Raw genomic sequence first — 15,565 nt, 5'->3', positions numbered from 1 at the left:
GTCTCCCGGCAGGATACAGGCAAGGCCATAAATCGGCGATTCTCCTCAAACGTGAGAAGAACACACCCTCCTCCTTCTCCCTCCCTGCATTCCCCAGGGAGGGGAAAAGAGACAGTCAGGAGTCCTATTTACATGTCTTTATTCCTGTCATTCAGCAGTACAGAGAAACGTGTCTGTACCCTCCAGACTCCGGCAGTAGAGTCACAACTCCGCCCCTGTACTTCCAGTACAGGTCAGATGACACTCTGAGCTAACATCCGGTGCTCAGTACACTGAATAGTTCCAACAGTGCAGTTCCAGACATCAACATCCTGTTTTGCATTCCAGCCACCTGCAGCTGGCTTTTGCATTGCTGCTTTTTCCTGACAATTCCTGCGTTGACAGAAGATACTGAACCTGTTACCCTTACATCTCTTGTTTTGTTTCCTGTCTGGCAGCCATCCTATTCATCTACGTCTCAGGCTCCTTAGGTCATCTGCAGCCCCTTCCTGTGACGAAAGACTGTCTCTCTCGCTTTTTGTGCCTGTCTGTGCTTCCTGAGAGCTTTGGCTGTGTTCCAGCCTGCTCTCAGCTACTGCCTTATCAGTCTGCTGCTCAAGGCCAGGAGCATGCAATGCTTGCATCTGCTGACTCTCCTCTGCCTTAGTAAAATCCAAGCCTCTCCGTTCTTGGTTGCTTTTTGCAGCCGGCTGCAAACCTTCGCTTGGAGCTGGCATATTTATGACATTACCCCTGCAACAGTGGTCCAGCCTGCTTCTAATCTTCTGAAAGGCAGATCTTTAGCATTTCAAAAAATGCAATTTAAACAAATCAATGTCTAATATAAATGGGCTTCCAGTCCCTTCTGCACAACTGTATCCCTACATTCTTCTGTGTCTCATGTAGTCATTGTTACTGCTGCTGAAGAACCACATCCTATTACCAGACAATTTATTGTATTTTTTAAAAAAATGTATTATGTTTCCTTTTACTTTTGAGCTCCCTAGAAAATGTTGCTGATGTGTGGCTTTTAATTTCAATAACATAGCTCAGGAGAGGTAAGGTTGTCAGAGTGGTGCTGTGGATTATAAATATTTCTTTCCAAGACTGTCTTCATTACTCTTGCGAAGTCCCTACTCTCACTGCTTCTTGCTATTTAGTGTCTACAGAGAGTAAGTAAGCATTCCTACTAGAGTGCCTTGCAAACTATTCCACACATTTCCTTCATGAAAGCCAGCTTGAATAGGGTGCATTGCAGACCCTCCAAGTGTCCCTATTTTCCTGGGACAGCCCCGAATTTACAGAAGCTGCCCCAGTTTCTGATTTGATCCTGGAATGTCCCACTTTTCCTAAGGATGTCCTTATTTCCATCGGAGAAATGTTGGAAGGTATGGAGTTATCTGACCTCCGAGTTATCTGAAGGTAGGCATGTATGGGGAAGGGCTTTTTTAAAATGTTTAATGTTTTAGTATGGTTTTTCATATGTTGGAAGCCATCCAGAGTGGCTGGGGCAACCCAGTCAAATGGATGGAGTATAATAATAATAATAATAATAATAATAATAATAATAATAATAATACATTTTCATCAGAGAAATGTTAGCAGATATGGGTTCTGCCCAGTACTGACCCAAGAGAGTTTGGGACCAAATAAACCCTTTAAAGGGTGAACCAGGGCAAGTGCCCACCCCCCAAGTTATTTGATGATGTGCCGACTTGGATCCTAATCTAAAAACAACTCCTACTTTTCACACTTGAGGCCTGGCTGCCTTCCAAGGTGGTATCTGGAATGATAAAAGCTGGAATGAGTAATCCTGGGGAATGGATCTCAAAAAATAGAGATTGTCATTTTCAGACAATTGCAGCCACCTGGAGCTTGCAGTGCTGTGCAACAATATAGAGCTCTACTCTCTTCTTACAACTGAATCCAGGCAGGTGCCAACCGATGGCTCTCCAAGGGCTTAGGGCTGTCCTGCCCCACCCAAGTCCTATTCTCTGCTAATAGTTACACAGGGATCAGTGCACCAGCAAATGAATCAGCTCCAAGCAGATTCACTGAGCCGTAGAGATGCACATGGGATGGGCAAACAACTTTAAAATGTGAGTACATTGCAAGACCTCAACAGCAGGACCTTTGGTGGTCAGGAAGGAGATCAGCGTTTGGACCAGACTCTGGCTCTCATCTTCTGAGAAACACTGGCGAAAAGCAGAACATGAATGGACACAGATGAGTCCTTACCGTGCCAGTGACCTCTAGGTCAAAATCTGACTTGAGGGGTTCTTATTTCATCTGAAAGTGGGATTCACAGAAGCAAGGCAACCCCTTGATAACCAACTTTCAGTTTCCCAAACACTCTCTCACACCCTCTAGCATTTCTCTGGTGAAAATAGGGATGTCCTATTCCACCGCCTCTGTAATATTTCTCAGGTGAGGGAGCCTGTTGTGGGGGGGGGCACAGTTGTGCCTCCTCAAAAAAATGCACCCAGGGCCACGCCCCCCAGCCCCCCACGCTACGCCACTGTACCAGAGAGAGGTTGACAAGAGAAGTGGACAGCAGCAAGAGGGAGACTCTTTAAAATGTCTATGTTAAATGAGGAATTCAGTGTCAAAAATCTGTCAGTTTGGTTTCTCCAATTTTGCGTTTTGTTAATCTTAAAATTCACTTCACTTCATAAATGTATATATTTAGGGCATTTTTTTAAAAAATGCATTTTAGAATGCATTTTTCACACATCCTCTTGCCTTGCTGCTTTCCCTCAGGGAAAACTGTTCTTTAGTGCAGTGTTTCCCAACCGGTGTTCCGCGGCACACTACTGTGCCGTGAGACATCGGCTGGTGTGCCGTGGGAGGGAGGCGGGCAAGAGGCGGCGGCGGCGAGGATCCGGCGGGGGTGGGGGGAGCGGGGGCCGTCGCGCGCAACCGAACTCACTTGGCGCGCTGCCGGCTTGTCCTCCTTCAACCCGGGTCGGGCCAGGCCTGCTCACGTCCCCGGATCCCCTAGCAGCAGCCGCACGCTCTCCAAAAGCGCAACGCTGCGCGCAACCGCTCGGCCAGCTGGTGCTCTGCGACTCCGCCCTTTCCCCTCCCAGCGCCGGAGGGTTCGCGCGACCGCAGCTGTTCCCTTTCGCAGCGCGCGGGAAACAATTCCAGGCCGATTGCCTTGTGCCGAAAAGCACCGCCTCTCCTTCCAGCTCAGGCCCGGGCCGCCGGCTCCCCGAATGACGTCACGGGGGCGGGGCTTTAATGGTGGTGTGCCGCGAGATTTTTTTCCGGTAAACAGGTGTGCCGTTGCCCAAAAACGTTTGGGAAACACTGCTTTAGTGCTCCATCTGAGCAAACGGCAATCGAGTTTTCCGTGAACTGCCATTCGTTCTGATTTAAAGCTAAAGAGAAAAGGAGTGGGTCAATTGGAAAACTGCTTGGACCTGTGCTTTCTAGGCATGGGGCAAGCTGAAATATGGATGAGCCCTAATACAAACATTTTCGTATGCATTATTTGGTTATGTTGCAAAAGAGAAGTGCAAATTTTGCACTAAAACGTGAACTGAATGAATTTTTTCCAAATGCCTAAAAAAGGGGACCTCATTTTCTATCTCACATTGAATTACCAGTTATTCTATCCATGGTTTCCTGTTCCTCTATGTTTCTTAGCCAGATATTTGGTGTGTGGTCCCTTTGAGACAGAGCTTTCCAAAGTGTGTGTCCCGACACGTTAGTGTGTAGGTGTGTCACGCAAACAGTCCCCGCGCTCCTGCTGGGTCTGGAAAGGGGTTAGTTTAACCTCCTGTTTGCTAGCAAAAATGAATTACTGTGTTGCGAAATGATGCATGTCTAAAAAGTGTGTCGCCAACAAGAAAAGTTTGGAAAGCTCTGCTTTAAGAGATACAGCTGCTTCCTGGTGAAGTGATATAGATAGGATTTACAGGTCTGGGAAACTGAGAGTTAGTGCATTTGCCCTGTTACTTCTTCCGTGTTGTTGTGGATGCTCACTGCTGAGACAGAGGACAATACAGCCCTTAAAAGGGATAGCATTACACCAATTCCCAGGGGTGTGGCAAGATCCTGTTCCCCAATCCAGATCTCCTTTTACAAACATTTGGGAGTTCAAGCCAAGTGGGATGATCATGGCATAGAGTCCACACTTTGTGTGTTTACCTAATCCTTGTTGATCTTCTCTCAGTAAAGGAGCAAACAAGAGGATCAAGGCCTAATCCACATCCGCCTTGCCCTCTCAGCAATGAGTTGCTTTCTCCTTTCTTAACTGGGACTGCTAGATTGGGGCCCTTAGATCTCCTTGTCAGAAGAACACAGGGTGGAGGACAGCTAATACAGCGCTACCTCGGGTTAAGTACTTAATTCATTCCGGAGGTCCGTACTTAACCTGAAACTGTTCTTAACCTGAAGCACCACTTTAGCTAATGGGGCCTCCTGCTGCTGCCACGCCGCCGGAGCACGATTTCTGTTCTCATCCTGAAGCAAAGTTCTTAACCTGAAGCACTATTTCTGGGTTAGTGGAGTCTGTAACCTGAAGCGTATGTACCCTGAAGTGTATGTAACCCGAGGTACCACTATACTGATTTTTATAGAGTTGGGATAAAGCACCCTGAAGTGAGGTCTTGAGGAAGGAGCTTTTTTCAAACCACACAGTCAGGCTGGATGTTTTAGGACAGAGCTATCAATTGGTAGCTCTGGGGTCCCTTTACCTTATCAATTGGTAGCTTTTTAGATTTTGGCGGACTCCAACTCCCATCAATCTCAGCTAGCATGGCCAGTGGCTGGAGATGATGGGAGTTGTAGCTCAGCAACATCTGGAGGGCCACAGGTTCCCCTACATCTGCATTAGAAGACACATCAGCCTGTGAAACATGGTCACCTTAGTCTATAGTACAGCTTCGCTTGTGCCCTGACATCATGTCAACTGTGTTTCTTGGCCCCCACCAGTACTGAATTTAGGGGTGTGGGGGCAGATCCCCCCAACAGGGTACTGAGCTGAGGGGTACAAAACTGAAAAGATCTACAATTGAGAAGATACATTTGGGGGCTGTGTGTTTTCCTATACATCACAATGTTTCAATAGCTTTAAAAGATGAGGCTATTCAAAATTTTGCTTGCAGAGCACTGAAGAGGTGGTTTATGGTTAAAGCACAGCTCTGGATATTTTTTTTTTAATAGTTACAAACTTGATTTAAGCTGTTTTTTGTTGTTGTTTTAAATCCTATATTGCTCTTTTTTAAGAAAAGCAAATATACCTCACATTACTTCACAGGCCGTGTTCTAGACAGGAAGCATGTGCAGAATGGCCAGTGTGAAGGTTAAAAAATTGGGGGAAAAATATGAAGACAAAAATGCACACACTTGGCTACCTCTTAATTATATTTAAGGCAAGGAAGAGCAAGAAACCCCCCATGGTGCCCCTTGTTTGGACTTATGGAGGAAAGTGAATCTCTTTTATTTACAGAAAGCTTCTGAACCCATTCCACTGCAATTTGGCAAGCTTAATCCACTCTGAAGGGACTCATAAATGTCACTCACTTTGTCAAAAGGGGAGAAGTTACAGCTGTTTTTAGATTTCCCATTATAGTGAAAGGGGAACCACAGAGCTTCATTTGATACAGCTCAGAACCCAAATTAAAGATCGAAGCGGGAAAAGTAGAGTGTCTGAAAACAGATCAGTAATTTTAAAATGCACAAACTCAGCTACAAGACAAATCTTGGGGCCTGCGCACACCCCTAAAACATACACAATGGATTAAGAGTGGATTTAAGGCTTCCATCTTGCCATTGAGTTAGGAATCCCTTTAGGGCATCAGGCCAGATCAGAGGGAAGGGAAGAGCAGTTGGGAGGCAGGTCAATTTTTACAGGGGAACTTGGGTGTGGAAATATTGCAGGGCTGTATATATAAAACCAGAAGAGACTCCTTAGGGATGTCTGAGCCTGGGCGACAACAGACGTGGAGGAAGAAAGGAGCAGAAAGGTAAGTGAGGTAGGGCCTAAAGGCAAGTGGAAATTTCCACATCCTCAAGATATCAGGAGCATGAAGACAGACAGGTATTTTTACATATGCACACACATAATACGGCCAAGCTAGACATGAGATTGAATGCAATTAACTTGCATGCTTTTGTTACATGAAGAGCAGCATGGGAGAGCCTTAGCAACATCTGGGACTGCAATGGATGGAGACGGAGGGATGGGGGGAGAGAGGGGGCGCGCAAAAGGCTTTACTCCTTCCCTCCCCCTGCCATGATACCAACAAAAAGTGCCCTTCCCTCATTGCTGTTTGCATTGAGACAGAAGCCTTCCTGGGCCATTTCCAGGTTATCAGCACATCTGAAATAGCTTAGTGAATGGCATGTCCCAAAACCAGGATGCGTGTCACAAAAAAGTCACATGACCCATGTGAGATCACAGTGCCCAGAATGGCCGCCATGCTCTTGCACAAAAAACCAGGATGTTCCGCCCCCCCCCGGACACTTGCAGGGGATAGCATGTTGATATTGGATTGGGGAGATTTGGGTTCAAATGGTGGCTCAGCGATGAGGTTTAAGGGGAAGGGGCAAGTTGTAATTATGAAGACAGACAATTGTGAGTACAGTGCATTAGCTGGCTCCCCCCCCCCCGCCAACCTGCCACTGCTAACATACATGCTGGCCCCATAACCCAACATTTACATGTGAGCTAGCCGTGTGTAGCGTCTACACATGCGAAACTGTGAACATGCCTAGGGATTCTCAGCATGCGGGAGAGACCCAGATTTTTCCATTCATGTGCAAGTGAGGCAGCCACACTTTGGAACTCTCCGTCTGTTGACGTTAGGCAGGTGCTTTCACTGTACTCTTTTCGGTGTCTGCTAAAGCATTTTTGTCCTGGATTTTAATTATTTTTGGGTGGTTTAAATATGTGGTTTCACTTTCTTTTCAGTGGGTTTTTTTATTTTAGTAAATCACTTTGAGGTTTTATTACAATCAAGACGTATATAAATATTGTGAAATAAATTGTCCCGCGTGCATCAATCAGAACATGCACAAAAACTGCCCGGTTATGCCGTCAAGGCAGGACTTGCGGGAGGGGTCTATTCCCCACCCAGCAATCAGAAGATCTCCAAGCACAGCAGAGCTGGCTTACTACATTTTGAAGGCAGTGAAATGATAAACGCTGTCATCTTAAGAGGGTGGTGGCTGTAAGACCATAAAGTCCAGAGTCTAAAATGACCAAATCACCACAGAGGCTCCTAAATGAGGTTGATGGGGAGATGGGTAGGTGGGATGGGCAGTGAGCACATCTTTGGTGGGGTGACACAACACTGTGACCCCCTCACCTGTGCTAACAATGGAACACCCACCCACCTTCCAATATAGTGGTACCTCAGTTTACGAACTTAATCCGTTCCTGAAGTCCGTTTTTTAAACTGAAACCGTTCTTAAACTGAGGCGCACTTTCCCTAATGAGGTGTTCCACCGCCAGTGCCCTTCCACCGTTCGGTTTCCTTTTGTAGAGCAAGGTAAAGTTCACAAACCGGAACACTACTTCTGGTTTTGTGGAGTTCGTAAACTGAATCATTCGTAAACAGGACTGTTCTTCAACCAGGGTACCACTGTATATTGGGCTACCTCATTTCACAGAATGAGTCCACGTACGACACCTTGTGCACTTTGATAGCTGTTGGGAGGTTTGCAATGCAAGAGTTAAGTGCCACCCAGGACCTCCTGATGATACCTTCCATTTTTCTAAGGCGGAAATGCTTGAAAATGCACCAAACTTTCCAATTCTATCGCTTTGATTTCTGAAAATGCTTCTCCCGCCACATCCTTTGCTTCAGAATTCAAACTCTTTGGTAAATTGTTGGGATATGCAAAGTGCTTAGATAGTTAAATGAATAAATAGAATTGTGCATCAGCTATCAGACACAGGCAAATATCAGATTCTGAAATCAAATCTCTTTAGTCGAACATCAAATGCTGAAACAAAATATCACAGGGTATCAAATCCCGATATCCACATCAAGTAACTTTGTCATATATGTAAAACACTTAGGCTGTAATCCTGTCCACTTACCTAGTGCTTACACCCAAGTAAACATGCCTAGAGTTGCATGGTCAGAGATTGTCTGGAGAATATTCCACATCAAGTGACAAAAATACAGAGGAGCACTAGATTTTTCCTGTTCCAACCATTGGCCAGTTTCACATAGGCAATGGGGAAGAGTGGAACTGACAGGCAGGTCTCAGACCCAACAAGTGTTAGGAGTTCTTAATGCAGGAAGGGGGAACCTGTGACGGTCCAGCTGTTTGCAGACTACAACTCCCCTTATCCCTAACCACTGGCCATATTGGTTGGAGCTGATGGGAAATGGAGTCCAAAAACACTTGGAGGATCACAGGTCCCCCACCTCTACTTTAATGGGATGTGGGTGAGTGGGGGTGGGGGGACATACACACAACTGGAAAAAGCATCTTTCCCTCCTGCATTCATGTCTTAATTCAATTTTATATGCCCTCTCCTTTCTCCTCAATTCCTGGGATGTTGCTTGTCATATGCTGCTGCTTGGGAAGGAGACGCCAATATGAAGACTTCCTTTGCCTTCCTGCTACTTCTGCTAGGTAAGTTGAACCAAGGCAGCAATCTGAGTCTCACCAGAAGCTGGTATTTGGAGAAAGAGGCATAAACAAGACCCCCCAAAAAGTGAAAAGCGCAGAGAAGTGGAGAAGGCCCACCACAAATTGGGGAGCTGCTGCAAAGCCTTGCTAAGTTGACGGATAGATGTGGTGAGATCCCCCAGGGGAATCCACAGACCCAGAAAGCTTCCTAGATCCCAGAAGAGAGAGCACTCTTCCCCTGAAGACTCACCATTGTCTTTCCTTCTCTGTTATAGGTTCAGCTTCGACTTTTTGGCTGCATGAAACAAAAGTAACAATAAAAGAAACAAAAGGAACAAAAGAAACCAACGGTAAAGTCTGACCCTCATGGGGTGTCGGTGGAGCATTCTACAAAGAAATAGTATTTCTAGAAACCTGAGTTATTTAACACTGATTTAGATAATGATGGGCTGACTGAAGTCTTCTACATATCTTCCAATATTTCTCTGATGAAAATAGGGACATTCTATTCCATAACAACCATCATCTACTATTTATACCCTGCTCATCCAACTGGGTTTCCCCAGCCACTCTGAGCAGCTTCCAACATATGTAAAAAACATATCAAAACATTAAAAAAAATTCCCTATATAGGGCTGCCTTCAGATGTCTTCTAAAGGTGGTATAGTCACTTTTCTCCTTGCCTAAGGGCATACCTCCATACCCTTTAACATTTCTCTGATGAAAATAGGGATGTCCTAAGGAAAAGTGAGACATTCTGGGATCAAATCAGAAACTGGGACAGCTTCTGTAAATCTGGGAATGTCTGTGGAAAATAGGGACACTTGGAGGGTCTGCATAAAACAACTACTGAGACCAAGATAGAGGTCCACCTAGCAAAAACTTTTAAGCAGAGTATTTAGGGGGTCACTATTGTGCAAATCTTCCTTCCAGAATCTGGTAGCTGTGAGACCATAGAGAACAGTTTCCTTCCTTTTGAGGATGCTCTGTTATGCCACACAACAGCACCCCTCCCCGATTTTCATAGGTTTGTGTCAAAGTGTTTTCTCTCCTTTCTGTCCAGAGCACCTCCTGTATCCCTATGGGGAAGCTGCAGGAGATATGAAGAACCCCATAGCAGATGATGGGACGTCCCCTAAGATTCCTATTTTGGTACCTTTCACCTTCTATGACAAGACTTACCACAGCGTTTATGTACGTATAATCCCTTTTGGCACAAAGCAAGAATGAATCACAGGAAAGGGGAACGTCACCACTCTCCCACTTCAACCTCAAGTGTTCTGCTCTCAGGATGCCCATTACCCTACAAACTTCCATCTTCTTGTAGCTGGAAGAACAGATAGCCAATACTGTGACTAGAGGCTTATTATCTTTTGCCCTGCTCTTTCCGGGCAGAAACCAATGCTTTGAAGTTCTGTGTCAGAGCACTTAAAGGGTGGGTTTTCACAGGGAAAGCTCTGGAGCAAAAATTAAAAGAGTGCATAGAGCTTTAAAGTAAGGAGGAAAGGTTAGTGTAGATAAGCCCTAGCTGTCAGGGAATGCTAAAACGATACACAGGGGTGTCGTCTTCTTTGGCGATCACTCGTAGCTGAGCAAGATTGTCTTCCATAAACACAGTTTTAACAGTGAGTCCGTAAGTGACTGTGGAGGCCAGTCCTGGATCCACATGTCCTTCCACAGTGGGGACATAGGTTTCTGGGCGGGAGTTGCTCATGGTGAGGGTTTGCCAAGTGTGTCTTCCTCTTAGCACTTTTCTTCCTTTCATCTTGAGTTTGAGCGTCTTCAAAGCCCATGACACCTTTGGTAAAGGCTGTTCTCCAACTGGAGCACTCGCAGGCCAGTGTTTCCCAGTTGTCCGTGTTTATACTACTTTTTTTTAGATTTGCCTTGAGACAGTCTTTGAACCTCTTTTGTTGACCACCAGCATTATGCTTTCCATTTTTAAGTTCGGAATAGAGTACAGTGGTACCTCGGGTTACATACGCTTCAGGTTACATATGCTTCAGGTTACAGACTCTGCTAACCCAGAAATAGTACCTCAGGTTAAGAACTTTGCTTCAGGATGAGAACAGAAATCGTGCTACAGCGGTGTGGCGGCAGCAGGAGGCCCCATTAGCTAAAGTGGTGCTTCAGGTTAAGAAGAGTTTCAGGTTAAGAATGGACCTCCGGAATGAATTAAGTACTTAACCCGAGGTACCACTGTAGTTGCTTTGGAAGACAATAATCAGGCATCTGCACAACATGACCACTCCAACAAAGTTGATGTTGAAGAATCATTGCTTTGACAGGGGTGTACCTAGGGGTTGGCAAGGCTGGCCCCTGCCAAGGGCTGCAGGCCCAGGGTGTGTGTGCAAAAATGAGCCTCTTCACTCTGACTAGGAGCCCACTTGCCTGGCCATCTCTCAGGCCACTCCTTCACTGCTCTGGGTGACCAAGATCTCCTTACCAAGGGTTCAAGGGAACCTAGGTATGCCCCTGCTGGTAGACAGAGTTCCCATGGACAAGGGATCTTCCCTGAGGTCTTTTGACAAAGGGCAGGCTATAAATAGTGTGCATGTACAAATAGATAAACGACGCAGGACGATGCCAATCACTGACGGAGGTTCTCAGAAAGATTGGGGGGGGGGCAGGGACTGAAAACAAGCCGCTAGGCAATGAACATCAGTTCATGCATAGCAACTCTTGGTGATCCAAATGCCTAGGCAAGGGGCAACAATGCAGGGAGGCTCACATGGCACCTTCATCACATATCTTTTGGTGCCAGGCAAAAACGTTCCTCTTCTCCCAGGTATTTGGCTAATTGATCAATAGCCTTTTAAACTATGTACGTGGGGGTTATTGCTTTTGCTTGTTACTATGGCATGTATTTTTGTGTTTTTATATTGTAAACTGCTCTGTGATCCTCAGATGAAGGATGATGATGATGATGATAATAATGCATGAACCAGCTGCTGAATAGGGACTCTCGTTCAGATATGTGCATTCAGAATGTCCTCAGCAGTGCAGCTAGCCTGAGCACGTGACCCAAGGGGTAGGACCAGCAGCACAGTCTCACTTCCCAGTCATGGTATCGACCCCCTTTGCCTGTTACACTGTGCTGCTCCAAGAGTCTAGGAGCCGATACCCGGAGGATTCAGATCAGAAACTGAAAATTCTTAGCAGTGAGAAGGAAATAGCCCTTGGGATGGTTTGCTTGGGGGCACTTTAGCCTTTTGCTGTTTCTGCTTACGTTGCTGCTCTCTGCCCCTTCACAGGTCAACAACAATGGGGTGGTTTCCTTTTCCGTGCCCGTCCCAGAGTACACCCCCAAAGCCATCCCCATGGTAGACGGAAAGGCCTTTGTTGCCCCTTACTGGGCGGATGCCAACATTATTCTAGGTGGCCATGTCTATTACCGGCAGACGCAGAAACCAGAACTGCTGAGAAATGTCACCCGGGACATTAATAACTACTTCCCTGAAATCAGTTTCACGGCTACCTGGCTCTTCATTGCCACCTGGGACCGTGTAGCCTATTTTGGATCTTTGTCCAGTAAGGTAAGTCATTCCGCATATAAAAAAGAGCCTAATTTGCTCGGGCATCTTCCTTCCAGTTGGGCCTTGTCTGGGGCAACATGGGCCTCTGCTCTGATACAGGCATTGGAGGTCTACGTACTAGATTACCACATAGCAGTGTTTCCCAAATTTGGGTCTCTAGCTGAGTCAGACCAATGATCCATCTACAGTAGTTGAGTGTTATTATAGATTGGGGAGGGGGGAACCTCCTAAACCATAGGAATTAATAAATGGTAGGATTTTCATTAATTGGGATGTGGATGAAAGAACAAGATGCAGAGCTGTGTCAGGAATCCCTGGGCTTGCTTATGCTAACCAGTTTGGCTGGCCTAGTGAAGAGCAAATCTGTTAACATGACAAAAGGTGTTGATGGACCATCCAAGAGGAATCCTTTGGCCTGGGGAGGCAGATGGTGCCAGGGTAAGTGGGTGTGAAGTGACAGGTAAAGGGAGTCTTTTAGCAAGGTGGGAAGAAGAAGAGGGGAGAAGAAAGACTGGGATCCATCGGCTGAAGGCTGGCTGGGAGAGATGCCTTGGACTCCAGGGCTGCACTGCTGTGCCAGCCTCATCTGGAGTGCTTGTTTCAAGCATAACCACCAATTTTTACTTGCATACTCACTTTTCAGAGTCACTGGAAATCAGAGTCACTAAAAGTATAGCACACAAAATATCTACAGCTATCCATTGGCCTTCCCCAACATGATGCCCATTCCCATCCACCCAATATGGTTGGGGATGAAAGAAGTTGGAGTCCAAAATTAAGAGTTGAGTAGGCCTTTTAGGGTTAACATATACCAGAAATAGGAACTGTATCCCCAGGAAGCTACCCTTGAAATTAAGGTGCAAAGCAACCCTAATTTCTATAGATATTTTGCCCATCATAAGCAACTCCCAACTTTGTCAAAATATGCACCCCTTTCTTAAATGCAGCTGTAGCACCAAGAAGCCAAATCCACATGGAAGAGCATAGCCAGCCAAAGAGGAAAAGACATAGGCCAAGGAAATTGCAATGAAATTCATTGTGTGTCTTCTCGACCTCACTCTTTCTGCTTGTCTTTGCTCCAGGTAAACACCTTCCAGGCTATCTTATGTACTGATGGCCATGTTTCCTTTATGATGCTCAACTATGCAGACATCCAATGGACTACAGGGGCAGCAAGTCAGGGAAATCCCAGAACAGGTTTAGGAGGAATCCCAGCACAGGTAGGCCCATGCTGTGAGCCGAGAATTTGGTTCCAGGCGGTTTTCTCAGAAGAGCTGCTCGGAGTCCCTTATGGTGCCAGAGTGAATGAAATGCTTTTCAATTCAAATCCAGGAACACAGCTAGCTGACTTATTTTGTTGGTCTGGTCTACAATGATCTCCTCTAACAGGCAGTGGGTGACACTGAGTCATGCTATTAGCCCATTGAGCCGACTGTTGTCTGCTCTGACTAGCAGTGGTCCTCCAGGGTTTCAGCCTTACCTGAAGATGCTGGAGATTGAACCTGGGACTATCTGTTGCAAAGCTCTACCATTGAGTTCTTGTCTTCTTGGTTCCTGAACTTCCCAGTTAATTTTGCCATTTGCGCATAGTCCATCAACTTGGTTTGTCATTCTTTTCTGGTCGGGGTTTCTCTTCCTTCCATCTTGCTAAGGGATATTTCTGACCAGGTGTGGCAAAGCAACAAATGATCGCCCTGGATATCTCACCATGTGGGTAGAAACAGTGCTGGGCCAAATATCTGACAAGCAAGAAACTTGGATATTGCAGGATTGGTGAATCTTTGGCCCTTCAGATGTTGCTGAACTACAATCCCCACCATCCACAGCCAGCTTGGTCCAAGTTCCCCACACCTGAGCATTGGAAGGAGAGTTTAAGTCAGGGATAGGCAACCTGTGGCTGCCCAGATATTGTTGGACTACAAAGCCCATCATGCTGCCTGGGGTGAGAGTTGGAGCCCAACAACAGCTGGAGGGCCACAGGTTCCTCATCCCTGGTTTAAGTAGTTCTGCAGCAAAAAGCCACTTTCCTTGAGGGAGCCCACCTTAGTGGAAGTCTCTAGCAGAGCAACCAGTTTGTGGATAGCTCCTGCAGTAGCTCTGGAACCCTGTCCACCCTGCAAGTGCTTGGACTCCTTCCCTGAGAGGGAGAGACCCTGGGAAGATTCCCTGGAAGTCCAAACTGTTGCTGCTTCTTGCCACAAAGCAGCATTTGACTGCTATGCATGTATCAAGGCTGGTATTGTGGTTATTTCAGGCCGGCTTCAACAGTGGCGATAACAAGAACTACTACAACATCCCTAGCTCCCGCACTCCTCAAGTCATCAACATTACAAAAACTAGCAATGTGGATGTGCCAGGACGCTGGGTGTTCCAGGTGGACAATTTCAAACCGGCTGGAGGCCCTAAAGAGCTTACGCCTAAGAAAGAAGAACCAGAAGTCCTCCAGAAAGAAGAGGACCTCCCTGAGCAAGAAACAGGACATCACTCCCATGAGGACAACCAGGAGGTTCCTGAAGAACAGTCACATGTGGACAGTGATGAGGAGGAGAGTGATCACTGTGAATGGTAAGTATGTCAAGCCAAGGCCTGAAGGGTGGGAACTAGCTGGCTTTTCCTGGAAGTCAACAGGAAAAAGCTTCACAGGGCATTGTATGAAAGCAGAGACCATGCCCTCAGCCACATGTCCTTCCTGCATCTCTCTCCCCCCCCAGAAGATACTGCAGAATCATTTCACATTATTTTCAAGCTTTTGCAAAATCTCACCTTGAATGTGGTCCTTCTTACCATTTCAATATTATAGGGAAGTCACTTCCATATGTTATTTTGCAGAGACACTGGGTGAGATCCAGCTAAGTCATACACAAAGCACATGTTCGCAGAGTAGACTGTATTGTTTTCAGCGACTGCTAAAAGCATTTTTGTTCCAGCAAGCGTGCCCAATTTAGCATGCAATTTTAACACATGCTCTTAGTATGTATAATTGTTTTAAAATGACTGGTTTCATTCCAGGTTTTGCAATTTTGTTTTTAATGTTTTTTATTGATATTTTTGATTAATGCTCCACAAATTTGCAAACACTTTCAGTAGATAACCTTGAAAGAAAGACTTTGTTGCAAGTCCAAAGCGATATCGCCCTGCACAGTGCACACTGTGTGTCCTGAGCTTGCAATTTCTTGCAGTATGAAAGGACAATGTAGGGGACAAAGTAGGGGACAAACTCAAGCTGGGATTGTGGGGCAGGCCTTAAAATGACTTAAATTTCTTTTCAGTAAAAACAAACATCTTGCCTCTTTCCCCCACTCCAGATAAGCCACTTTCCTCAGAAGACCTTTGCTGTTGCCGTCAGAAGAGAGAAACAGCCAGGATGTAGAACTATCGCTCTGTTGCCCTCTAGAGGCCTTCTGCAACTGCAGCTTAATTGTAGTGTAGCAATAAAATATTAAGCTCTTCTA

General features: G+C 46.0%; 1 protein-coding gene across 3 annotated transcripts in view; it reads left to right on the top strand.

Annotated features, from left to right (window-relative positions):
* Nucleotides 1-15,565, top strand: part of LOC310710964 (alpha-tectorin-like) — a 21,184-nt gene extending 5,619 nt beyond the window's left edge. The window contains exons 1-8 of one of the 3 annotated variants that reach the window (XM_083512346.1): nt 5,401-5,954; nt 8,533-8,580; nt 8,853-8,927; nt 9,641-9,771; nt 11,832-12,113; nt 13,196-13,333; nt 14,368-14,678; nt 15,419-15,565. In XM_083512346.1, the coding sequence (XP_083368472.1) occupies nt 8,544-8,580; nt 8,853-8,927; nt 9,641-9,771; nt 11,832-12,113; nt 13,196-13,333; nt 14,368-14,678; nt 15,419 (975 nt within the window). In that variant the 5' untranslated portion in view covers nt 5,401-5,954; nt 8,533-8,543 and the 3' untranslated portion in view covers nt 15,420-15,565. Of the gene's footprint in view, nt 1-5,400; nt 5,955-6,004; nt 6,029-8,532; nt 8,581-8,852; nt 8,928-9,640; nt 9,772-11,831; nt 12,114-13,195; nt 13,334-14,367; nt 14,679-15,418 lie in introns of those variants that run through there. The other 2 variants (XM_083512348.1, XM_083512347.1) reach the window with 2 other exon arrangements.

This window comes from Podarcis liolepis (assembly GCF_965112155.1).
Source record: "Podarcis liolepis genome assembly, chromosome: 7".
NCBI lineage: Eukaryota > Metazoa > Chordata > Lepidosauria > Squamata > Lacertidae > Podarcis > Podarcis liolepis.
Note: the sequence above shows the minus strand (reverse complement) of the source record. Positions and strands in the feature narration are given on the sequence as shown.